This window comes from Narcine bancroftii, chromosome 1, assembly GCF_036971445.1.
Source record: "Narcine bancroftii isolate sNarBan1 chromosome 1, sNarBan1.hap1, whole genome shotgun sequence".
In the NCBI taxonomy this organism is placed as follows: Eukaryota; Metazoa; Chordata; class Chondrichthyes; order Torpediniformes; family Narcinidae; genus Narcine; species Narcine bancroftii.
Window position 1 is genome coordinate 84,657,392 of NC_091469.1, and position 27,020 is coordinate 84,684,411.

The window sequence follows — 27,020 nt, forward strand, 5'->3', positions numbered from 1 at the left end:
TCCAACTTTTGCATAAAATTTCCTTTTCAAGCTTTGATTACAGTTCCTATGCCAGACTTTGCACATATCAGCACCTTGCATCATAAATCCTTGCCAGCTATTTCAGTCATTCTAATTCCAGCTTTTGTAATATCCACAATCCCAGGATTGTATTGAAAATTCAGTTCAATGTAATTACAGGTCCTTCTGTAATACCCCATCTGTTTGGGGAACTGGTCCTAGTCCAGGTACAGTATATGACAATCCAGCTCGATTTCTGAGGTTGAATCCAGATGCTGATTGTGTACTTCAGCAGACACCCAGTTGTCCATTTGGTGAAGATGCTGAACCATTGTGATGCATTCTAGTATAGGCCAGCCTTCCAGGCACACACTCAAATTAGACAACAGATTGCAAAACCCTGCAATTAATCACAGCCTACAGCCTATCTGATATACCCCACAACAAGCACTTATATAAAATAACATACATCTAAGGCACCACAACCACTAAAATACACTTAAATTCCCCTACATCAACCAATGTTACACTGATGTAACCCAAACCCTCAGTGGATCACTGATATGCCCCAAATCAACCAGTGCAACATTGATAAATCCATCATCCCTCAATGTAGCACTGGTGTACCCCACACCCCTCAGTGTAATTGATATAGCCAACACCCCCTCGAGCGTAACAATGATATACCCCACGCCCCTTACTGTAGCACCGATATATCTCACATCCCTCAATAACAAATATATCCCACACTCCTCAGTATAAAATGGATATATCCCACACCCACACTGTAAAACTGATATACCCACACCCTTCACTGTAACACCGATACACCCCACACCCCTCAGTGTAACACTGATATACCCCACACCCCTCACTTTAACACTAATATACCCCATACTGTAGCACCGATATACCCCACACTCCATTGTAACACCTACATACCACACACCCCTCACTGTAACACTGATATACCCCACACCACTCACTATAACACTGATATACCCCACACCCCTCACTGTAACACCGATATACCCCACACCCTTCACTATAACACCGATATACCCCACACCCTTCACTGTAACACTGATATACCCCACAGCCCTCACGGTAACACCGATATACCCCACCCCCCACACTGTAACACAGAAATACTCCTCAATGCTCAGTATAACACCGAAATATGCCACACCCCTCACTGTAACACTGATATACCCCACACCCTTCACAGTAACACTGATATACCCCACCCCCCACACTGTAACACAGAAATACCCCTCAATGCTCAGTATAACACCGATATACCCCACACCCATCACTGTAATAACAATATACCCCACACCCCTCACTGTAACACCGATATGCCCCACAACCCTCACTGTAACACTGGTATACCCCACACCCCTCACTGTAACACCGATATGCCCCACAACCCTCACTGTAACACCGGTATACCCCACACCCCTCACTGTAACACCGATATAGCCCACACCCCTCACTGTAACACCGATATGCCCCACAACCCTCACTGTAACACCGGTATACCCCACACCCCTCACTGTAACACCGATATAGCCCACACCCCTCACTGTAACACTGATATACCCCACACCCCTCACTGTAACAACAATATACCCCACACCCCTCACTGTAACACCGGTATACCCCATACCCTTCTCTGTAACACCGATATACCCCACACCCCTCACTGTTACACTGATATAGCCCACACCTCTCACTTTAACACTGATATAACCCACACCCCTCACTGTAACATCGATACACCCCACACCCTCACTTTAACACCAATATACTCCACACCCCTCAATGTAACACCGATATACCCCACACCCCTCACTGTAATTCTGATATTCCCTACGTCCGCAGTGTACTACTGATAATTCCCCACAACTTCACTGTAATCTCTTGCATTGCTATACTCACTGGTTCACCAGGTAACCCTCTTGGACCCACGTCTCCATCGTCCCCCTAGAACAGAGAACAAAAGTCTGTGGTCAATGGGTGCTTTCTCCAGGCGGCCTGCTGGAAATATCCCCTGGAGCTTTGACTGCATTGATGAATACCGATAATACTCACCCGGTCTCCATCATCTCCAGGTGGACCAGGTTGTCCTTGAGGCCCTGCATCACCCTGGCAAGAGATAGTGTATGAATCTCTGAGTATTCTTTTACAGCTAGTAAATTAATGTTATTAATGGTCATTAATCAGACAACCAGCATCTTTCAATGGTGTTCCTCATACTGAACACTTTGCTTTCTCCATGAATTTTCTCTGTAGTTCACTATCAGACTGCCCTGAAGATTTGTTTCTGTTTTTTGTTTATATCCTATCAGCCTATATCCTTCAGTCCTCACTCACATCCAATTGCAATCACCTCTCCCTTCACTCACATTTGATTTTAAAGTTATTGTCCTCATTTTACAAAATGATCTCCCTCTCCCAGGTAATTCACCAGTTTTAGCATTTTCCATGTTCTTCAAACTCCACTTTTGGCCTCTCATTATCCTGGATATAGACTTTACAGATGACAGATCAAGGAGACAAAGCTACAAGGGGCTGATTCTTTAAAATTGAGGCACAGAGAAATTTCTTCTGGCGCCTGCCTGTATTTTGCTCATACCTTCTTGAAAGCCTCAATCCTGAAACGCTGGTTATGTATCTATCTTTGCTCTATAAAGAACTCTGTTTGACCTGCTGAGTTTCTCCAGCTTTGTTTTTACTTCAAACATTTCTGCTGACTTTTGTGTTATACACCTTTCTTCTCTCAGAGTTCTGTGAGCTTCTAGAATTTTCTGCCCATAATGTTCCAATCGTTGGATATATGGTGGAGCTAGATAAATATTTGAAAAGTGAAGGAATTGGGGATGATGGGGAATTGGTGCAAAAGGAGTGTTGAGGTTGGCATGCATTGACCTTAATCACATTGAATGGCAGGACAGGTCTGAGGTGCCTTTTGGCCTCTTCCTTCTGCTATTTTCTTGTGTCCTTGTGGATTTGAATTGGTCCACTGCTGGGTATGTGCAAGTCGGACATGTCCATGTCCATATCCGACAATGTCCTCCTTAAATTTCCTGCCATCATCAAACATCTCCCCCTCCCCCCCACTGACCCCCTCCCACCCCCCACTCTCCGCAGTATGACATGCCTCTTGAATCAAGTTATCAGTCACCTGTCCTACAGTCCTCATGCTGCTCATTGCTTCTTTATTTCCTTGTGTTTTGCTTCTGTGGGTCAGAAATACATGTTCCGCATTGCAGAAAGATCTCAGCAGATGCTGATGCTGCCGACAAATTGCCCCAAGTCTCAATTGAGTTGCTGCACTCATATTTCATGGTAAAATTTAATAGAAACAGAAAGAATTTGAGCAGCCTCAGGGAAAGGTTGGCGGAAACTACAAGGAAATGAATTGAATTTTGTGAATTCTTTGAAATTAAATGCCGGAATCAATTTGCCACGAGTGTCAGTCAGTCTGGTAGACTGTGGTTGAGGGAATGTGAATGGGTAAGGATCACAATCTTGTGAGGGGTGGGTGCCCTTTTGTTGGGAGCAAAGTGAGGGATGGCCAGTAAAGGTTTAGGGTCAGAATAAGGAGTCTGGATTTTCCTGAGTGAGACTAAAGAGAAGATGGTGTGCAGTTTGGGTTGGTGTATGTGGATCAGAAAGGGGAGTGCAGTTTGGGAAAAGGAATGAGGTTCGGAACAGGAGTGTGGGTCAGAAGGGGAGTGTGGTTCGGAAAGGGAGTGTGGTTCGGAAGGGGAATGTGGTTCGGAAGGAGGAGTGCAGCGCGGAAGGGGATTGCAATTCAGAAGGGGAGTGTGTTTCGGAAGGGGAGTGCAGTTTTGGAAGGGGAGTGTGGTTCAGGAGGGGGAGTGTGGATCGGAAAGTGTAGTGTGGTTCGGAAGGGGAGGGCGGCTTGGAAGGGGATTGCAATTCAGAGGGGGAGTGTGGTTCAGAAGGGGAGTACGCCTCGGCAAGGGGAGTGCGGTTCGGGAAGGGGAGTGCGGTTCGGGAAGGGAAGTGTGGTTCGGGAAGAAGAGTGTGGTTCAGAAAGTTCAGTGCAGCTCAGAAGGGGAGTGTGGTTCGGAAGGGGTGTGTGGTTCGGAAGGGGAGTGTGGTTCGGAAGGAGTGTGCAGTTTGGGAAGTGTAGTGTGGTTCGGGAAGAGGAATGCAGTTTGAGAAGGGGAAACTTCAGGAGGAAATAGCATGGTTTTCAAAGGGAAATGTAAGATTCAGAATGCTCTGAAAGGTCTGGTAGAACACAGAGAGAAATGTTTCAGGCCTTGGGCAATGTCTGTCTGCAAAACAACCTGTGATCATTCAGAGATTGAAAGTAATCAGACAGGGTGTGAAACTTCTTCGAGCACAGGTGGGTTCACACGGGGCTGGGCTGATGGACTCAAATTGATAGGAGTCTTCAGATCAGTCTGGCACTTCAGAGCAATTAAATGCTGGAACATCGGATCAGACAATGAGATGAATAAACGGGGCCAGAAGCAGGAGAGAGAACAACAGTGGTGGGATTAGTGTACAGGTAAGATGAAGAACAAGTCTGTCCTGACCTCTTCCCCTTGACTCATTGAGGAACAAGCACACTGACTGCAGATGCTACTCAACAAATTTCCAGCTCTAGAGTCATCTCTTGTTCCAGGTCCATTTCAAGGTCGCTGCCTCGTCAACACTTCCCCAGCCCCTCACGCAACACAGAGGAACTAGTGTAATACTCACTCTGTTCCCCTTCTCACCAGGCAGTCCAGGCAGCCCATCAAACCCTCGGTCACCCTGTAAACCAAGAAAGAGATTGACTCTCGGAGAAGTATGGGAGCGGTTCCCTCATGCCTGCCTCTGGGCATTACCCTCTGCATCAGTCCCCAGGAGTCCATGTCTGCACTGCTGTCATTGCCTGCTCTGTGTTTACCTTTCGTCCTGACAATCCTGGGATCCCTCTGGCTCCATCAGATCCTGGCCGACCCTGAAACAAAACAAAGTCAATCACAAAGACATTTTGAACCGTCGCACATGGTGCCCCATGAGCTTCGGGTCCCTCCCCCTCCCCTGGCAGAGAGATGTTCATTGAGCTACAAGTAACTGAACTGGATCAAAGTCAGATCTTCACCTTCCTTGCAGGACATAAAGACACAGAAGGATAAATCAGGCTCCTCATTTTGCTCCTTAAGAGTCTGCATCTTTGGTGTATATCCTTTTGTGCTTCTGTAATGCTGTATCATGTAACCCAAATACAACTGAGCTCCCTTGCTATGAAAGTTTATCGCTGACTCCCAATGCACCAACTATTGGAGTCTGGGATTGCTTTTGTGAAATTACTGGGCTCTAATTCTGAGAACTGGTTCCTTTGTCCTGATTTCCCCAACCAACATCTCCACATGCCACAGAACAACCCTACTCCCCTCCAGCAATGAGACCAATGAGAAGGTGAGGGGAAGGAACCCTGTGACTTTGCTTTCCTGAGTCTCTGTAATTCTCCAGTAGCCCCAGCACCAGGCAACAAACTGTTTCATTGAATGTCACAACAGTGAAGACCACTCAGCCCACTGAGTTTATCTTGACTCTTTGAGAGAGCTCTCTGATTCTTTGATTTCTCCTGGTCTTTCTCTAGGCATTTTCAAGCAGGGAAAACACCCGCCTGTAAAGGTGAAGGTTCTTCGCCCTTACAGCTAAAGACGTACCTTTCAGAATGTGCTGTGTCTGGCTCCAAGGCACCAATTCCAATTCTTCTCAGTGAATGATGATTGGTGGAGCACTGCGCTCTGCCGCCTGACCTGAAACAGCCGCTGCAAGCAGCTGGTTAGGGGTGGCTGATGATGCCATCAGCCCGTGACCTATCTCCATACTCACCCCTCTCCCTCCATGACCCCCTCAAGGCAGGAGCAGCTGCCGGGAACTGTTGGGGCAGCAGGAGCTGGTGGGGACCGTTGGACAGCAGGAGCTGGCAGGAACCATTAGGGGCAGCCAGTGTGGGCTGTGACAGCCTCACCGGGCCACTTCAACCTTCGGGGCCACTCTCTGTGGATCAAAATGCGGCAGAGCAATGGCAATCTTCCCTCCCCACAATCCCCCATGCAGCTGAAACTGCTCTTGGAAACACAGAACGGTTCCAGCTGTGTGGGGGATTATGGTAAGGGACAGCCATTGCTCTGCCACATATTTATGACAGGTGATGCTATAGCATGGCGCTACAAAACACCTCTCAATATGAATGTGATGTTGGAGCAGCCTTTTAGGGCTGCTGTCTGAAAGGTAAGTTATAAGTTTTCAATCTACTCTTGTAGCCGGCCTCCAGACGGAGGCCTGACATGAAATGGCCTTCTTTTACAAGCCTCAATCCAATTCCCTTTTGAAAGTTGCTCTTTAATGTGTTTACCTACCAGTTGCTGTCCAGTGACGTCCTGATCATAACCACTCATTGTCTGAGGGGATGTTTCCCTGACGCTGCCCCCCAACCTTTACTACCTGCCCCACCCCCAGGGCCCATGATCTCCCCCTCGGTTCTACTCAATCTGCAGCTTCGACTCACCAGCCCCCATCACTGGAATCTGCTTCCCTCTCCCCACTTCACTGTCCGCATACCCTGTGAGATTATTTGTTCACACCCCTGCCCCATCATCTCCTCATATCATGTCCACAGTGGGATCCCTCTCTCCTTTTCAAGCCTGTGTTGATGAGGACACATCCATAGAGAGGGGAGGACCCACAGAGGGAGAAACACTCACCCTGCGGCCCGGCTTCCCCATGGGACCAGGTGACCCTTGGGCTCCTCTCGGACCCTAAGTGGAAGAGACAAATGAGAAGATTAATGAAGGCTTGTTGAGACCTCTCTCCTAGTGTCAGGTCAACATGCATTGGGCAGCGAAATCGGCCCTTGTCTCTTAATCCGGAACATATGTGTCTCCAACCCCATCCAGCTGTGAAACGGTTAAGGGACCTTGGCCAATGCTTTGGCTGAATCAAAGTCAGGACTGGATCACTAAGGGACCTTCCACAACCCCAGGGAAGTTCATGGCCAACAATGCATTGGGGGCACCGGAAAATGCAGCAGGTGGTCTGAGCATAGGAAGTTCCTTCAATCTGTCACATGACCATGACAGGCAACCTGCCTCAGAGATGCAGGTTGAAGAACCAATTCTGCCCAACTCAAGGGCAGACTGGTCCCCTGGTTATCTACCTGATAGTATTGTTTCAAGGAATTACCTCCATGTCCCATCAAGATAATGGCTCCTCTGGCACTCTCTTGTCGAGTGGGTAAGGATTAAGTGTAGGTGGGAGGGAGTGATGGAGGGGTCAAGTGAGGAGGCATAGGTTGGGGAGCAGGGGGATGCAGATGGTGCTGTCCAGATGGACCTGTGAGTCAGTGACTGGATATAGAGACTGACCAGATACCAGTGGTTGTGGTGAGGATCCTGCCCAGAGGAGCAGGAACTTTGGGAGGTAGCTCGGAAATTAACCGATGGTCCCCTGACTCTTGCTCACCTGAGGACCCAGGTCTCCCATTTCGCCTTTTATTCCCATGTATCCAGGTGGCCCCTAAGGAGAGAAATGGAGGCAGTTACAAGGTGTGAGGTTCAAATAGTAGCACAATCCTTCAATCACACGGATGCTGCCCTTGTATTACCCAACATATGCAGCAATCTACATAATAGGAGCATACACAGCCCTCTACACAGCACACATGGCCTTCCACACATCACAGCTCATACGGCCCTCCACACATCACAGCACACACAGCCTTCAACACAGGACACATGGCCCTCTACACATCACAGCACACTCAGCCGCCCACACGTCACAGCACAGCACACACGGCCATCTACACAGCACACATGGCCCTCCACTCATCACAGCACACACAGCCATCCACACATCACAGCACAGCACACACAGCCCTCCACACATCACAGCACACACGGCCGTCCACACAGAACACACGGCCCTCCACACATCACAGCACACATGGCCCTCTACATAGCACACACGGCCCTCTACACATCACAGCACACATGGCCCTCTACAGAGCATAGCACACACGGCCCTCTACACATTACAGCACACAGCCCTCTACACAGCATAGCACACATGGCCCTCTACACATCACAGCACACAGCCCTCTACACAGCACACACAGCCCTCAACACATTACATAGCTCTCTACCCATCACATCACACAGCCCTCTATCCATCACACCACACAACCCTCTACACAGCACATAGAGGCCTCTACACATCACACCACACAGGACACAAAGCCCTTTACACATCACAGCACATACAGCCCTCTACACAGCACACACAGCCCTCCACACATCACAGCACATGCGGCCGTCTACAGAGCCCAAACAGCCCTATACACAAACCCTTTACACACAGCCTCAGACCCCACAGATCTCTTGTTCCTTCCCAGACCACTGCCAATGGGACACTCCTGCATGGTTTGCTCCCTCATGAGCCACTCAGCCTCAGTATAATTTGACTATGCCTATGTCTCCCCAATGGCATCTCAAGTAGAATTCCAGAATGATTTCTCTGCCTGGATGCGTTTGGAGTAACTGACAGCCAGCCACCTGCAGGCCCGTAGGCAGTTTGAGGCCTGGGGCAGAGTTTCTGACAGACCTGGTCCACATACACTGGGAGTGGCTGTTTGTGATCTATATCCCAAGCTCCCCTCAGACTCTGATGGACAGACCCGGGGACACATCACTGTTGGAAAAGATCGGAACTCAGGAATGTTGTCTTCTAGATCGCCTGCTCCAGCAACATCACTTCCCCTTCCCACTCCTTCCTCCTCTTTCACCTCCAATCATGGCTTCTCTTCTTCCGCTCTGCCCTCCATCCACTCCTCCCCTCTCCCAAACCCCTTACCTTCATCCCTCCCTCTCTTCCAACCACCTCCTCTCCTCTCCCCACCTCCTCATGCTGGTCTTTGCCTGCCCACCCCTCCTTTACATTCTCTCCTCCTCACTGCACTGCCCCCGCTCATCCTTCCGCAATCCTTAGAACATAGAACATTCCAACCCAGTATAGGCTCTTCAGCCCACAATAGTGCACTGACTACATAAGACATAGAGCAGAAATAAGCTATTCAGCCCATCGAGTCTGCCCCACCATTTAATCATAAACTGGTTCATTTTCCCACTTGGCCTAGCTGCCTGACCTTCTCCCAATAACCTTTGATGCCCTGACTCACAAAGAACCCATGAATTTCAGCCTTAAATGCACCTAATGACCTGGCCTCCACAACTGCCTGTGGCAACAAATTCCACAGATTTACCATCCTCTGGTTGAAGAAATTCCTCTGCATCTCTGTTCTAAGTGGACACCCACCATGGGAAACAACGTTTCCACATCTCCTCTGCACACGCCTTTTAACATTCGAAATGCTTCAATGATATCCCTCCTCCTTCTCCTAAATTCAAACAAATACAAGCCCGGAATCATCCTTGTGAACCTTCTTTGAACCCTCTCCAACATCAGCACATCTTTTCTTAAATGAGAAGCCCAAATCAGCTCACAATACCCCAAGTGAAATCACACCAGTGCCTCATAAAACCTCAACATCGCATTCTCTACTCTTACTGTATATTTTATTCCTCTTGAAATGAAGGCCAGCATTGCATTTACTTTCTTGCCCAACGACTCAACCTGCAAATTTACCTTCAGGCTACCCTGATGCCTACTATAAACTAACTCCACAAAAATCTAATTTTCCCTCCCTCACTCATAACCCTCTATTTTTCCACGGGCCTAGCTAAGAGTCTTTTGAATGCCCCTGCTCTGTTGGGCTGAAGTTCTTTCTCTCTACGCTATGTATTTTCCCTCTCCCATCTCCTCCTCCTCAGCCCTCCTCTTCCCCCCAACCATTCCCCTCCACTCCAGCAACTGGAGCCAGATTTGGGAGGCCCTCTCTCAACCCTGCTGTTCTAGGCTTCTAGGTGGAGGGCTGCTGCTGAGAACGTCCTTCCAGTAAAGTTCCAAATGAACTGCCTTTCCTCACCAGTGACTATAGACTTCTCTGCTTGGGACTGATCAAATGAAGTTGGTTCCATATACCCAGCCAATTCACTGGCCCAAGGATGGAGAGGCCTCTCTTTCTATAACTGTAACCTGTGGGCAGAGATCCATTCTGCCAGGGCATTAGGGACCCAGTGACTCTCATGCCTTCCCAATTCCATACTTACCACAGGTCCAGGCCGGCCTGTCAATCCCATTGGCCCTGATGGCCCTCGCAATGCCAGCTGCAGGGGAAACAGAAGAACTGCCATCAGCAAATTTGAGGAACTGCCCAACTAGCTCAGTCGGTAGCGCACGGGATTCTTAGGGGTGGCATGGTGGGCTTAGTGGTTAGCACAACATTGTTACAGCACCAATGTCCTGAGTTCAACTCCAGCACTGTCTGTAAGGAGTTTGTACATTCTCCCCATGTCTGCGTGGATTTACTCCGGCGGCTCCGGTTACCTACCACCCTTCAAAATATACCAGGGATTGTAAGTCAATTGTGTCTAATTGGGCTGCAAGGGCTCATGGGCTGGAAAGGCCAGTTACTGTCCTGTTTGTCTAAATTTTAAACAAATTAAAATTTAAATTATAAAAAAAATGAATTTAAAGGATCCAAATTTGAAGGGGAGGAGCTGTGAGATTTCAAAGTCAGAGCTTCCTTGTTTCCTGGCAATGTCATTCAGTGAAAGAGGAGAAATCACACATGGTGTTTCCCACCTGCTAACATTCATCCATCTGATTGGTGGTAAATTGCTTTTGGGCTATCCAGGGAGTGGAATCCTGAGTCCTTTGTGCTCACCCAGTATGGAGAGCAACCTGATCTGGCCATCTGACTGGTGCAGAAAGACAAGGGGTGTGATCCACAAAACAAAACTGCAGGTGTTGGAAAGCTGCAATAAAAATGGAAAATGTTGGAAACACCCAGCAGGTCAAACAATCTCAGAGGAAGGAGAGACAGGGCTAACATTTCAAGTCCAAGTCCTCTCATTGGCCTCAAGCTCCTCAAAAGATAGGAAAGCCCCTTGCATTATGACAGTGCCTTTCATAACATGAGGGAGTTCCATACTTCATTCCAACCAACAAAGCTACTTGAAGTGGCGCCTCTCAAGTAACTCAGGAAGGAGGTCACGAGACCACAGAAATCATCTTTTGGTGACACAGCATACGGCAAAATATTAAATGGGTTATGGGGACCTCACACTTGTCACCTTCCCTGGCCTTAGGATTTAACCAAGGTCAGAGGGCAGGTATGATACCAGTGTAATGTGTCATCTGAAAGTTGTCCCCTCTAACAATGCAGCACTCCCTCAGTACTTTCCCTTTTATTATTTTTTCCCAAAAATATACTTTATTTCACACATACATAATTGCACAAATACACCGAAGTCATCAAACAATGATGACATAAAACAAAGTAACTATACAATTATATTAAAATGTTACCATCCTTGTCGAGGAAGAAGTGCCCACCCTGTGGTGCCCAGCAATCCCAAAACCTTTCCATGGATCACAAGGACAGTGCATGGTCCCTTTCTAAGGACACCAGGGCGTGAATGTATCTCCAGAAGATGTCCAAAGTGTCATTGTGGGAGGAGCCCTGAGCCATTTACTTCTGGGAACCACGGATGGAGAGTTTGGCTGGGCCCAGGAGCAAGGTGACCAGGACATCCCCCTCCCTCCCCGCCTCCTTCTCACTTGGTGGCCAAAGATAAAGAGGGTGGGGCTGAAATACAACCAAGGAGCAGCCTCTTCAGAAAAGCAAAGAGGGGCTGCCACCTCACACACCCAATGTACATGTGGTACACAATCTCCTCCAGTCCACAGAAGTGGCACATAGCTGGGAGATCCGTGTATTGACTCAGAAGCTTGTTGCAGGGCACCTCTTAGTGTAATACCCTCCACCCCATGTACAAGGGTAGGATCCCTGCATAGAGTGACCGCTACTGTGAACACCCCTGATTATTAGACGGCAACAATGAGCACTAGGGTACATCTGTACGAGGACAAGGAAGTGGAAGGTGTGGAGCAGTAACCCATACAGGAATCAGTCCTGTTGCTCTGTCACAGCAGGAGTCCCTCTGTACTGTCCCTCTGACAGTGCACCTGGGTTACTGGCGCTCTAACAGTGTTGCGCTGATCACCTCGCTAACCGTGTTGCTGGCAATTGGAACTCACCCTGGCCTGCTGTAATATTGCCTGTGCTTGAGCCTGTTGGGCTGACAACATGGGTCCCTTCTCTCCGGCACTGCCACCTCCGGTGAACCGAAACTGAGAGGAAAGAAGAGATGGAATGATTATTAGGAGGAGAAATGGGTGGGGGGGGGGGCGGTGGTGAAGGGGAAAACAGGAAGTCAGGTGATCAACTTCTGTAGGATGACCCCGTGCTCTGCAACTCTGAGGATTACCTCATAAATAATAATATGTTGTTTACATCCTGCCACAAGATGGAAGCTGACGATCATTCCAGGAAGCATTATTGTCTCTTTGTATCTCAACGTCAGGGCAATTGCCAACATCCCCCTGGTATTGCTGTAATTCCTCAAAGGTTTCCTCTGTCCTGGGAGTGTTCGATGGAACAATGTTGCAAGAGCTTAACTTGCTAACCAACCCATTTATTTCTATTGGCCTTTACACCCATGCTTCCAATCTGTCTGCAAAATGACATCTTAAGAATAAGATCTTAAATGTTGTGCACTGTTCCATGATCCTTCTGGAAGGAGCAGAGATCATGTGCACTTTGTCCAGAAATACCAAGCCACATGTCATCTTGACAAAGGGGTAGTCAATCAGGTAGGGCGTACCTCCGGCTCCCTGGGTCTGAGGAGGTAAATAAGCATGTCTGCAGATACTGTCTGTCACACAGCCATAGCACTGGTCAGTGACCTGGCAGAGGAAATCCATCACTGGCACATGAGGAGCATGTGGGAGGGGTTAGAGGTGTTGCTGTGGTCAGAGTAGGGGCGATCTCCCCGACCCACTGAGTCAGGACTGTGCTACAGACCCAGAAATCTTTCTTGCCCCAGAGTGCAGTGGGAGCAGGACTAAGTGAGCAACCAGCAGCAGGGATCAGGAGCTGGAGGGGGTGGTGAATCTTGGTCCCAGTTGGCCCCCACCCCCTCCCCTGCCATGTAATGACTCGCCCCCAGGTCTGGTGCTCAGACAGAGTGCAAGCCGAGGAACTGGCTGGAGTTGCAAGTTCAAGGTCTCACCTCCTCCAGGCCATTCCCCGCAGATCAGGATGTTTCTCCCTCACATCTTTGGAGAGGAGAGACACTGGCAATAACAGTTTTGTTTCAGATTCGGTGTTTATTCAGGAGGATCGGAGGTGGGAGGGGGAAGGGGGCTCACATGTGGTTACAAGAAATCACACTCATTCAATATTACCATTCACACTATTTACATGCTCAAATTTTCACATGGCCATCACTGTCCAGAACACACTTGATCCGGTGCGGTATCCACTGGTCTCAGAGATTCCCCCCATGGTACCTGAGGGCACTGTGCTTTCCTTCTCCGGGTACATGCATGCAGAGTGCTGGGTGTACCACATGTGGGAGTGTTTGATGGAGCAATATGGAGGGATCTTTCCATCTTACCATGCTCTCGGTCGCATGGAGAGTTCCTCAGTGGTTAAGAGTAGCCCTGCTGGGACACTGAGCTCAGTGGTCCATCTTCTCACTGGGTTGTGCACCTCGGACACACATGGTAGGGAAATTCTTCACCCACCAGAGGTCAAAACTGCAGCTTCATGACTGCTGATGTGAGGTACATTCAGCAATCTGTATGTACGAGCTTCCAAGTCAGAGTAGCAGCAATCATCAATAACCCGATTATACTTACGGGCAGCATGAGGAGTGTCCCTGGGGGTCCAGGTAATCCATCAGCTCCAGGAAGGCCAGACCGACCTATTGGGCCCTGGTGACAGAGAAAGAAGAGGTTAGGAATGAAGAGCAAACTCTGCGGCACAGAAACAGCTGCTCTCAGTATACAAGCATTTCAGGGAGGTGGGGTTAAGAGAGGGGGGGGGTAAAGGGGCTTCAGTGAATGAAGGAGAATCCACATGGTCATGAAACTTCAGGGGTGAGTGGCTTTGAGGGGACTCAAGGGTGAGGGGGCTTCATAATGGAAGTGTGAAGAGCCTAAGGGTTTAAATGCTGTAGCTACTGTGATTGTAGTAAAAACACACTGAAATGTTGAAATTCCTGTTGAAACTCAGGAATTCAGTCTCCATAGGAGACAAAGATATGTTGCCGACATTTCAGGCCTGGGCCCTTCTTCAAGGAATAAGCAGAATGAGCAAGAAACAGGAAATAACAGAATACAGGCAATGCCGGAGGAGGAATCCAGACCAACAAAAGGTGTTAATTGGATATGATAAGGGGAGAGGTGAGAATTGATTATGTCTGTGCAAAAGGAGACAGGGTAGAGGGGAGAGAGACAGAGCTGGGGGAAGGTGACGGGGGAAGAAATGAGGGTGGTGGGGGTTTAACAAAAGCCAGAGAAGTTGATGTTAATGCCATCTGGTTGGAGGGTGCCCAGTCGGAAGATGAGGTATTGCTCCTCCAATTTCCAGGTGGTCTCTGTCTGGCAGTGCATGAGACCATGGACAGACATGTCAGCAAAGGAATGGATTGGGGAATTGAAATAGGTGGCCACTGGGAGATCTAAGCTATTGCGACAGACAGAGCCAATGTGCTGAACAAAGTGACCTCCAAGTCTGCGCCTCGTCTCTCTGACGTAGAGGAAATGTGCTAAGTGCTGGGAGTGGTTGGGAATTGTTGTCACTTCTACCGAGATCCAGACAAAAACTCTGTTGAGTGCTACTCAGGCAAGTCCACCTATGCTAAGTACAACAGGTAGTGCAAAACACCAGCACAGAGATGATGATGTGTCATACACATGTGTCCAGATGCACAGTGAAATTCTTACCTGCTAAGCCACACATGTATGTACAATACACCAAATATACTAGAATAATGTAAATGAAAATTAACACAATATGCCAATGGAGCTAAAAAAAAATGATAAATTCTTACCTCATATTGTTGGTCTGGATTCCTCCCCCAGCCGCATTGTCTGAATTCTAAGACTTTCTGAGGTTTCCTGCTTCTGGCTCATTCTGTTTATTCCTTAAAGAAGGGCTCAGGCCCAAAATGTTGGCAATATATCTTTGTGTACTATGGACACTGAAAAGACCAGCTGAGTTCCTCCAGCATTTTGGTGTGATTTTACTCTGAGGGGAATCTCTTTTGCTTCTCTTTCTCTGACTGTAAGGGGTGCTGAGCAATGCCAATGGCAAATCTTTGTCTGCCTTAACTGCAGACTGAAGGCAATTTTGTATAATATTATATTTCTATTTTATTACATGACAATAAATAGTGTCATCTATCTAAAAATATGGTGATAGATGAATATTCACAACCGAAGTTAGTGCAAAAAAAAGTGACATTTCAGTTGTGCTGACAGATCTTTTGATGGTCCCAGAGTAGTTCCTAGCTTGGGTTTGGGTAGTATGGGGAAGTTTAAGAGCCTGTTAGCCATTGGATATAAAACTGTCCTTGAACTGAGAGGTGCTAGTCTTCAGTACCTTCTGGCTGAACAGAGCAGTGAGAAGAGGTTGTGACCAGAGTGATGGAGGTCCTTTATGATGTTGGCTGCCTTCTTGAGGCAATGTCTCACCTGGATGTTTTCAACAGTAGAATGTTCCAGAGGTAAATGTGCAGATAAAGCAGTGCAAGGTGCATGTTGATGTGGCTTTGTGAGAATGAGATACAGTACAACTCCGATGATCTAAAATCGGATTCTCTGAAATCCTCAGTTATCCAAAATGTTTAAAAAATTTTGGATAAATGAGAATATTCAAAATCCTCATTTATCCGAATTTTTATCGGAGCCAAACTGACTGGGGGCTTCCGTTGGCGGCTGGAGTGGACCTCGGGCTCCCATCGGCGGTAGCGGCGGACATTTGTCTCCCGACGATAGCAGGGAGCAGAACCCTCGGGCACCCGGCACAAGTGGGGCCTCAGTGGGAAGGTGTTGGTGATCAGCAGTGGCAATGTAATGGAAGATTCTAACCGTGTTTTTTTTACTTTTGCAGCCTTTGCTTCTACAAGGCTGAGAACCTGCTTGTTTTTTAGAATCAGCAGACACAAGCTAAATTCCACCGAGGGGCCAGAGATGCAGTTATCTAACGAAAGGACATTTGTGTACCAAGAACATTTAATCTTCCTGTTTGTTTTGGTCACAGACTGTCAGAGGCCTAGCCTTGATGCAAAGTAAACCATTGTATTCAAAGTGATAAGCTGAAAATTACATTATTAGATAGAAGCATGCTAGCTTGCTTGCTTATCTTTCTCACTGTGCTGGGAATAGGTGCTTGGGTAATATAAGCCATGGTCCCACTGCTGAAGTTTGAGACTCTCCAAGAAGTGGCAACATCTCTCAGCAAGAAGAAGAATTTCTAGAGTCCAGCTAACGTCCTGGTCGAGGGAGGTGGAGAAGCTGCTACCAGCACCCTGACAACCTACTACAAGTGTGCAGTCGTTGCCTCGCTTCGGCAGTTGGGACCAGTCCAGGCTTTGATAAGTATAGTTGGGAAGGGCTTGCATATTGTAGTTTTAAATCAGCTTTTGAATTTGTAATAAACATTTGTATAAACTGAACTGCTCTCAGTGTGTGTTTCTATTTTCTTTTGGTAGCTCAAACACTGTGACCAATCTAAAATGAACAAAGTGAGAGGTATAAGTTTACCCAAGACAGGCCAGCATTTTCTTTTGGTGAGAATTAAACATTATTTTAATGCTTAAAATACCTTACCTTATAGTTTGTTGTGGTTTAAACAGTGTTACAAGTGATTTGCTGTTGCTACTGGGCTGTTTTTATAAAATGACCAATTCTCTGAATGGGCCCGGTCCTGACAATTTTGGATAATTGAAGTTGTACTGTAACATCTTTTGTGGATAGGAGGTTCATTCAGCCATCTAAGAACAGCAGGAGCAGCGATGTCTTTGAATATAGTGGCACAGATTTTCAAAAACATGTAGCTTTGATCCAAGAGGAAAGGGAAGAGCATATGACTGGGAACAAGGTAAGGAAGGAGCTTGTTTTAAAATAAAGGGGCTTAAAAAAATAGAAGAAATAGCTTGGGCTGTGAGCAACTGACGGAAAGGATTTGCGGGCAGGGAGATCTCATGGAGTAAGGTTTTAGTTTAAGGAGAAGGGGTTCAGTGGGGTGGGTGTGGAAGGGGTTCCGAGGAGTTCTCAACAGCTTGTCAGCCAGAGCCAAAGTAGAGACTGGATGCTGTGATATGCAGTTAAACAGGAACATATGCAGATGCTGTGATTGCTGTGCAATACACAAAAGTGCTGGAGAAACTCAGCAGATCATGCAGCGTCCATGATTCCTCAGGAAGTGCTCCTCTTGCACCCACACCATTGGCGTTTTGGGGCCCTAAACAGTCCTTTCAAGAGAAGCAACATTTGGTGCTCCCATTGTGGCCTCCTCTACATTGATGAGACTGGCCATAGACTGGGAAGTCCCTTTGTTGAACTGCTTTGCTCCATCTGCTGAAATATAGGGACCTCCCAGTGGCCAAACATGTCAAATCCACACCCCATTCCCACACCGAAGTGTCAGTCCACGGCTTCATGCACTACTGATCCAAGGCCGCCTGCAAATTGGAGGAACAACACCCACTATCCAATCAGATGACATGAACATTGACCTCCAGTTTGCATTTGGCCCCTCCCCGTCTCTCTTTTTTCCTATCCATCTGCCTCCTTTCCTCTAGTTCCCTCTCCACTCAGAGAGGTACACCCTCCCCCATCACCTGCATTTTTCTCTTTTACCCTCCCATCCATATCCACCTATGACATCTTGCCTGTTAGCCTGTGCTCCTTCTGCTGCCTCTCCTTTCCCCACCTGTCTGCTTTTTGCTTATATCTTGATAATGGGCTCAGGCCTGAAACATTGGTTATAATCCTTTGCTTCCGATGGACACAATGAACTGCTGAGTTCCTCCAGGACTTTTGTGAATTGCTGTGATATTCTCTGCCCACCGGGTGGCAGTGGGAGGCTGAGAATACACTGACAACATTGGAAGGGCTTCAAATCTAGCAGTGAAGTGCTGGGAAAAAACTCATCAGCTGAGACTAGAAGATGTAAAGCACTTTATTGAACTGGGCTTTTGTTTCAGACTTCTTTTCAATCCTGAAGAATTGGTCAAATGATCACGGTTGGTCTGTCCCTACTCAGGAAAGCAATGGAATAGGGAGCTGGGGAGATGAGTCAAAGCAAGATTTAAGGATTTGGACATGTTACAGTTCTGCTCCTGTGGTGGAATGTCCCTGCCTGGCTTGAAGTGAGCAGTGTTCCAAGAAAGTGCCCACTTTGTTTTTATTTTTTAAATTTATTTGCAACACAGAAGTTAATTTTGTCCCATGAAACCCCTACCTCCCAATTGCACCTAATTAAACAACCAACCCAGCACATTTTGAATGGTGTGAGGAAACTGGAGCAGGTCACGGGGGAGAACGTAAAAACTCCTTATAGATAGCGCTGGGTTCAAGCTCCACTTGCTGGTCTGCACAAACTTTCTCCGTTCGGCACATACCTCGGGAGAGAGCAGGAAGGTTGGGAATGGAACTGAGCTGGGGAGATGAGAGGCCATGGGAGTGGCTCAGGTCGATTGAAAATGGGAATTAAGGGCAGCACAAGGCAAGCAGAGAGAATCTCATTCCCTTCTTCCTCTGTGTGGTGGCAAAGGGCAGAATGTAGCAGTGGTTTTCAAACTGGCCCCCAAACTCATATTCCACAAATCCCTTAAGGTGGTATGTGGCTTGTTTGAAAACCACTATTTTAATCATACCTAATTGACTTGTTATGTAAATGGATTCATAACTCCAAAGGAATATGCAAAAATAATTCAGCAACAATTGGGTCTAGATCAGTGGTTCTCAACCTTCCCTTCCTACTCACATACCACCTTAAGCAATCCCTTACTAATCACAGGGCATTTAGAACCTTAGAACGTTATAGCACAGAAAAACAGGCCATTCAACCTTTCCGGTCTGTGCTGACCAATAAAACTAGCTAGTCTCACTGATCTACTCTCATTCCATAACTCTCCAGACTAATCCTATCCATGTATTTATCCAATTTATTTTTAAAACTCAAGATTGAATCTGCATTCACTACATTAGATGGCAGCTCATTCCACATCCTACCACTCTCTGAGTGAAAAACTTTCCCCTAATGTTCTCCTTATACCTCCCCCCTTCAGCCTAAAGCCATGATCTCTCATATTTATATCCCCCAATTTAAGTGGAAACATCCTACTCACATCTACTCTGTCTATACCCCTCATAATTTTATAAACCTCTATCAAGTCTCCCCTCATTCTTTTTCATTCAAAGGAGTATAGACCTAACCTGTTTAATCTTTCTTGATAACTCAACTCCTGAAGACCCGGCAACAATAGTAAATCTTCTCTGCACTCTTTCAATCTTATTTGCAGCTTTCCTGCTGCTGAATGACCAGAACTAAGTGTGGCCTCACCAATAATGAATAACTTCAACGTAACATCTCAACTTCTATGCTCAATACTTTGATTTATAAAGGCTAAGATGTAAAAAGCTTTCATCACAACTCTGTCCACATGAGACACCACCTTCAGGGAACAATGTATATGTATTCCCAGATCTCTTTGCTCCTCCGGACTCTTCAATGGCCTTTCATTTACTGTATACGTCCTACCCAAGTAGGGATTGCTTAAGGCGATATGTGGAGATAGTGGGGGGGTGGGGGGGGGAGGTGCAGTTTAAAGTTTAAAAACCTCTGGTGTAATGGGAAGGTGACTGTGATTAGTCAGGCTGAGTCATATGGAACAGCTCCCCACTGAATGGTGCCAATTAGCATCTTCCAGTTTAAACCACATCCATGCTTAGGAAATATCCAGGAGATCAAGCAGTAGAAATGGATCAGGACAGATCGCCTAACTTTCGCCTCTCCTCTTTTCCACCCCTCCATGTCAACATTTTCCCCATCATTACTCCTCAAACCCCCTTCTTCTCCCCACTGTCCTCTCCCTTCCCTTTACCCCACCCCTCTTTCCGCTAGCACCACTCCTCTCTGCAGGAACCCAGTCTCTCCACTCTCCTCACCACCCCTCACTCAACCCTCCTTATTCTTGTGAGAGTCAAATACCCATCTGAGAAGAGAGGGGAAAAGATTCCGTCCAGTTATTCAATAGAACAAGACCTCAGCTGCAATATCTGGGTTGCTTTATGATTCTGGCAGTTTTCCCCAAAGCTTTTATCCTTGCTCTGACTCAGAACAGGCTGGAACTTGCAATCAGTTTAATTGCTTCACGAATTTTGGAAGAAGTCCCACAGATTAATCGCTCCTGTCCATGCAGTGCATGTAAAGCTTCAAACAAATCTTACTTACCCTCAAACCAGGATCACCAACAGGGCCTGGAGGTCCAGGAGGCCCAGAATGCCCTGGTCTCCCCTGTAAAACAGCAAGAAGAAGGCGTGTCTGAGTTAAGCATCAGACATCAGTCAACAGGGGAAGGCAAGAGGGAAGTACTGGGGCCTGAGAATTAACAAGAGACGACACTTTCAGTATTCTTATTGCAGAGAAATCCAAACACCACACGTGTTAGTAATTCAGCAAGTATGCAGTTATAAATATGGTGAGAAAAATAACCAATAACCAATAAAATAACTGAAAAAAAATCCCAAATGCGTCCTTAGGGCTTCAGAGTACATGACTTACAGGTGGGCCTTCAACCCCTGGGGGTCCCTCTATCAGCATGCCCTAGAATAAAGGAAAATCACAATGAATAAAATCACAACCAAAGTTAGACTATGCACTCAGTAACAGAATTGCAGGTTCTAAATGGCAGCGAGCGCTTGGGGAGGGTGTCTGCAGCAAGGAGCAACCAACAGTTTAGTACAGGTTAAACCAGGGTAGAGACACACACAGATTAAGAGTACTGCTAGGGGTCAAGGGGTGAATAACAAGAGATGCCTGATCTCTTCAATTCATAGTCAATGTCAGAACAAGTCTAATCGGGGGACACTGGGGCGGGGGTTGCATAAACTGACATTTGAAAACTCACTCAGCATGTGGGGGGGGGGGGGGATACAGGAGCCATACCTGTCATGAACCTCCTCTGTGTGCTGTTGTCACACTTCCCCCTCTCCCTCCAACGTAACAGACAAACACGTGTGCTTATATCGCATGGGCAATAGTAACATTAGCGACACTAGTGCTGCGGGTGGAGGAGGGCTCAATAACATTTGGGGGGCAATGCCCGCGAATGCCCCCCTCCTTTGAGGGATGACTTGCTTTATCCCCATTTACCTCTTCACTCCACAAACCTTCCATTTAAAACTGAGCTGTGCCTCAGAGGGAAGTCTGTTCCACATTCTCATTGCCCCTAGCTCTGACCTGTCTAAGACCCCACCTGGGGAATTCCTTTCAATTTTCCTGTCCTCCAAAAAACTTCGATCGTTGTGAGCACCTGAATTTGAGCGCCATTTAATCTTTTCCACCTAAGATTGTCCAAGTCTGTACAACCATTTCCATAACCTCTAGTGTTGTTCTGGTGAGTCTGTCCCCCAGCTCCTCCCAGTCCAAGGTCTTCTTCCTGAAGTTGATGCCCACAACTCAAAACTTGAACCTACACCTCCTCCCTCATGACCATTTGGGACCCCAAACAGTACTTCCAACTGAATAAACAGTTCACTTGTGATTCTGCAGGGGTTATCCACTGCATCCGGTGTTCCTGTTGTGATTTCCTCTACATCATTAATACTGGATGCAGACTGGGAGATTGCTTCATTGAGCACCTTCACTCTATCCACATCAGTGATGGTCATCTTCTAGTGGCCAAGCATTTCAATTCTGCACCACACTCTTGTGCTGATGTGGCTGTCCATTCCCTCATGTTCTCTCAACAATTAATTTTCCCTCTTAGACCTCTCCAACTAGATCATTTTAATGTCAACTTCTCCAATTTCTGCTAGCCTATACCCTGTTCTCCCTCTCTTCTCCATCCCTCTGTCTTCTTTCTTCCGGGTCTCCTTTCCATTCCCTCTCCATTCACAGAGCCATCCCTCCTCTCCCTGTTTACTGTTGTGCCCTCCCTCCCTTATCCACCTATTGCCTCCTGCCTGTGGGACTATGCTCCACCCCTCCCCCTCCCCCCAACATTTTGTTTGGGCACCTTCCTGCACTTTTCTCATAACTTACTGAAGAGCTCAACCCCAAATGATGGTTATAGAAACCATGAAAAATATGTGCAGGTGTAGGCCATTTGGCCCTTCAAGCCTACACTGCCATTCAATATGATCATGGCTGATCAGTACCCGGTTCCTGCCTTCTCCCCATTCCCCTTGATCCTCTTAGCCACAAGGACCAAATCTAACCTACTCTTAAATATTGACAAGGAACCGGCCTCAACTACTTCCTGTGGCAAAGAATTCCACAGATCCACCACCCTCCGAGAGAAGAAATTTTTCCTCATTTCAGTCCTAAAAAGCTTCCCTCTTATCATTAAACTGTGACCCCTGGTTCTGGTTTTCCCCAGTATTGCAAACAGCCTACCTGCGTCTAGTCTGTCTAAACACTTATGAATTTTATATGTTTCTATAAGATACCTCCCTCAATCTTCTAAATTCTAGATAATACAAGTCTAGTCTATCCAACCTTTATCTTTGCTCTATAAAGTACACTGTTTAACCTGCTGAGTTTCTCCAGCTTAGTGTTTTAACTTCTGCAGACTTTTGTGTCAATGTTGCTGCATCTTCCCCACACCAGACCCTACTTCTGACTGAAGACCCGTTTGCCTGTTCATTCATCCACTCACCCACCTCCTGCTCTCAGCATGGAGCTGGCAGCTCAATGTTACATTAAATTTTATTGCGTAGACAACTGATTGCATAAGGGACTGGCACTTTGAAACAACTCTCATTAGCTCTTACAGATCTGTAAACTTTTCTTTTCAAATATTTAATTAGTTCCCTCTTGAGCATATCGAGTGAACCAGCAGCCACTGACCTATCAGGAAGTGCCTGCAGTTCAGAACTCGCTGCTTCAAAAATCTCGGTTAACATGTCATCCCTCAGCCAGCAGAAACAGTTACTATGTCTCAAGCTCCTTCCTCCTGCCAATGGCTTAATCTGAAGGGATGTCAGCCCAGACGCTTTCAAGCACAGTCCTGCAGTTCCACTGAAATCCCACCAGATACACCATCAGATCCAGAGCTCAGAAAATGGCAGAAACACTCAGGAGACAGGCACAAAAGTTTGGAAAGATAAAGGAGTTCATGCTCCAGGCTGAAGACCTGATTTGTGATGGAGATTTTATGCTTCCAGCATTTTCTACAACAAAATTAGGAATCATTTTTCCACCCCTGATCAGAACAACATGAAACACCAATTTTATTTCTCTTCACGCAGATGCTGCATGACCTTTACAGTGTTTCCAGCATTATTTGTTTTTACTTCAGATTTCCAGCATCTGCATTTTTGTATTTTTGTCTTCCAGTGGCTTGTGTGCCTTGACTTTGCTCCCAACTTGAAATGGTGCCTGGGTTGGAATAAGGTAGTAAACTGGATTCAACATTAGGTTTACAGTAGAAGCCAGAGAGTAGTGGTGGATAATTGCTTCTCAGACTGGAGGCCTGTGACTAGAGGTAGGCGTCAGGGATTGGTGCTGCGACCATTGTCAACTCTATTAATGATCTGGATGATAATATGTAAATTGGATCAGCAAGTTTGCAGATAAACACAAAGATTAGAGGTGTTATCGACAGTGGAGAAGGTTTCAAAGCTTACAGAGATATCTGGACCAGCTAAAAAAGTGAGCTGAAAATGGCAGATGGAATTTAATGCACACAAGTGTGAGATGTTGCATTTTGGAAGGAAATATCAAGGGCATTGAGGAGTATGCAGTAGAACAGAGGGATCTGGGAAAACAAATACATAATTCCCTAAAAATGGCGTCAAACATAAATAGGGTCATGAAGAGAGGTCTTGACATATTGGTCTTCATAAATCAAAATTTTGAGTGTAGAAGCTGGGATGTCATGGGAAAGTTGTATAAGACATTGGTGAGGCCAAATTTGGAGTATTGTGTGCAGTTCAGTCACCTAACTACAGGAAAGATATTAATAAGATTGAAAGAGTGCAGAGAAGGTTTACTAGGATGTTGCAGGGATTACAGGAACTGAGTTACAGGGAAAGATTAAACAGGTTAGAATTTTATTCCTAGAACATAGAAGAATGAAGGGAGATTTGACAGAGGTGTACAAAATTTTGAAGTGTATAGACAGAGTATATGCATCTAGGCTTTTTCCACTGAGGGTAGGTGAGATACAAAACAGAGGACATGGTTCAAAGGTGAAAGAGGAAAAGTTTATGGGGAACATTAAGGGAAACTTCTTCAGACAGAGATTAGTGGGAGCGTAGAATGAGCTACCAGCTGAAATGATGAATGTCGGCTTTTAAGAAAAAAATTGGACAATTACATGAATGGGACAGATAAGGAGGGCTATGTACTTGGTGCAGGCCAATGAAACCAGGCAGAATAATAGTTTGGCCCAGACTAGAAGGACTGAGGGCCTGTTATCTGTGTGGTAATGTTCTATGGTTTTATGTTTCTAAGGGCACTCAGCACACAGATCCTGTTGCCATATACCCCAACTGTTGGTCGACCTCACCTCCACAGCCCAGATGGTCTCAAAGGCTTTTGTCCACTGCAGGTTGCTGGCACAGATACCTCACTGCACAAGCAAAGGCTCCCTGCACCACAAAGCTCATTACCCCACATTTTTCACACCTGGCTTCAGATTGCCTTGGGTGTAGGTTATGGAAGGGAGGGAACAAGAGAATCTCTCAGGCTGCAGACTTTTCTGACACCTCCTATCTGTCACAGTTGAGGAAGAAGATCCTCGACCACCAAACCCCACCTACAGACAGTGCAGGACAAGATTACGACAGCAAGTACTACAATCTCTATACTCACAGGTTCAATGATGGCTGGTTCTCCCTTCTGACCCTTCTCACCTTTCAAACCACTGCCCTGGAAATGACAAGGAAAAAAAAGTTAATTTTTCATTTATTTTATGCTAATACGTTCAAGGATGGATATAAGAACAAAGAAAATCAGATAATATGGAGTGTAAAGCTCCCTCTACTCAGATCCACAAACATTCCTTAATAGGTCTTAATAGACAAATGCATTTCCTTGATGAGCAGTTGTGTGATCTCAATGGGTAAATGTGTGACCTTGATGGACAGGTGTGTCACTTCGATGGATGAATGTGTGACCTTGATGGACGGATTTATGTCCTCAATTGATAGTTCGTATCCTCGATGGACAGGTGCATTATCTTGATGGACAGGTGCATGTCCTCAATAGACAGGTGCATGACCTTGACAGAAAGGTGCACAACCTCAATGTCAGGTTCATGACCTCGATGGACAGGTGCATGACCTCGATGGACAGACGCATATTCTCGATGGACAGTGACTATATGTTCTGCTCATGATTCAGAGACATAAACATGCAGTTTATCTGATACTGACTTTGAGCTCAGAAGCCCAAAGCTGGGGGAGATCAGGGAGACCCTGCTCTGAGGACCTGGAAAAGGTATTCAACATTTGCACTGAATCTGTCTGAACATGGTGGGAATGTACAAAAAAGGAATGGTGTGATCTGGTTAAGAAGGCTGGGACAGATTAGAAAGGGATTGTCCACGAAGAGCAAGATTTTTCACCTTGAGCAGTAACTCACCCGGCTGTAGTCAGTGTCTGTAATGGCAGGTGACTCACGGCCAGCTTCCAATTCAGTTCCCTCATCATCATAATCGTAGTAAACTTCGTATTCATCAAAGTATGTGTGGGGATCTTCTTCATTGATCGTTGTTACATTGAACTTGTCTTCACTTGTTCCCCCTTGGCCAGGTATTGCTTCATCGACAATCTCAATTGTATGCTCAGGGCTTTCTTCATATGCTGAATCGTTGTGCCTGAATACTCCCCTGTCCCAGGTATGACTTGTCTTTGAGCAGAAGAAAGACAGATCATTAATGAAAGATTCTTGGGCTAAGAAGAGGATATAATCAGATGTTGGCCATGAGAACCCTCAGAACAGGGATTCCAAAGGTGCAGAAAAAAGGAAATGCAGCACTTTAAAGATCAAAACTCCTCCCTCTCTCCTGCCTCTTGAGTTGGATTCACAAAATATAGGAGCAGAAGTAGGCCCATAAGCCCATTGAGTCTGTTCCACTGTTCTATCATGAGTTGACTCAGCCCCATTCCCCAGCTTTCACCCCGTAACTCTTTATGCCCTGACTAATCAAATACCTGTCAATCTCTGCCTTAAATACACCCAACAAATTCACTTCCACAGCTGCCAATGGTAACAAGTTCCACAGACATTTTTTTTATTAAGACATTCAGCACGGTAACAGGCCTTTTTGGCCCACGAGTCCAAGCTGCCCAATTTACACCCAATTAACCTTCAATGACCGGTACATTTAGAATGGTGGGAGGAAAGTGGAGTCCCCGGGTAAAACCCACAGGGAGGATGTACAAACTTCTCACAGAGAGCATGTGATTCAAATCCCAGTCTAGACCCGATTGCTGGCACTGTAAAGGCATTGCACTAACCGCTAACCCAACTATACCACCCAAATTCATAACCTTTTGACTGAAGCCATTTTTTTCACATCTCTGTTTTAAATTGATGCTCTTTTATCTTGAGTCATACCCTCTTGTCCCAGACTCCCCTACCATGGGAAACATTCTTGCCACATCTACTCTGTCCTCTTCTTTCAGCATTAAAAGTGCCTCTATGAGGTCTCGCCTCATCCTTCTGTACTCCAACGAGTGCAGTGTAAAAGCCAAAAATCATTCCTCATATGCTAACCCTTTCATTCATGGTATCATTCTAGTAAATCTTTTCTGAACCCTCTCTAATGCCA

At 46.5% G+C, this 27,020-nt stretch overlaps 1 protein-coding gene across 4 annotated transcripts in view; it reads right to left on the reverse strand.

Moving 5' to 3' along the window:
• Nucleotides 1-27,020, reverse strand: part of col5a1 (procollagen, type V, alpha 1) — a 274,674-nt gene that overhangs the window by 124,556 nt on the left and 123,098 nt on the right. For all 4 annotated transcript variants that reach the window (XM_069931782.1, XM_069931776.1, XM_069931792.1 and 1 more), the window contains exons 8-20: nucleotides 25,829-26,095; nucleotides 25,058-25,114; nucleotides 20,801-20,842; nucleotides 20,471-20,533; nucleotides 13,864-13,938; nucleotides 12,199-12,291; nucleotides 10,206-10,262; nucleotides 7,504-7,557; nucleotides 6,747-6,800; nucleotides 4,934-4,987; nucleotides 4,744-4,797; nucleotides 2,095-2,148; nucleotides 1,942-1,986 (exon numbers count right to left, since the gene is read on the reverse strand). In XM_069931782.1, the coding sequence (XP_069787883.1) occupies nucleotides 1,942-1,986; nucleotides 2,095-2,148; nucleotides 4,744-4,797; nucleotides 4,934-4,987; nucleotides 6,747-6,800; nucleotides 7,504-7,557; nucleotides 10,206-10,262; nucleotides 12,199-12,291; nucleotides 13,864-13,938; nucleotides 20,471-20,533; nucleotides 20,801-20,842; nucleotides 25,058-25,114; nucleotides 25,829-26,095 (969 nt within the window). The remainder of the gene's footprint in view (nucleotides 1-1,941; nucleotides 1,987-2,094; nucleotides 2,149-4,743; nucleotides 4,798-4,933; nucleotides 4,988-6,746; nucleotides 6,801-7,503; nucleotides 7,558-10,205; nucleotides 10,263-12,198; nucleotides 12,292-13,863; nucleotides 13,939-20,470; nucleotides 20,534-20,800; nucleotides 20,843-25,057; nucleotides 25,115-25,828; nucleotides 26,096-27,020) is intronic.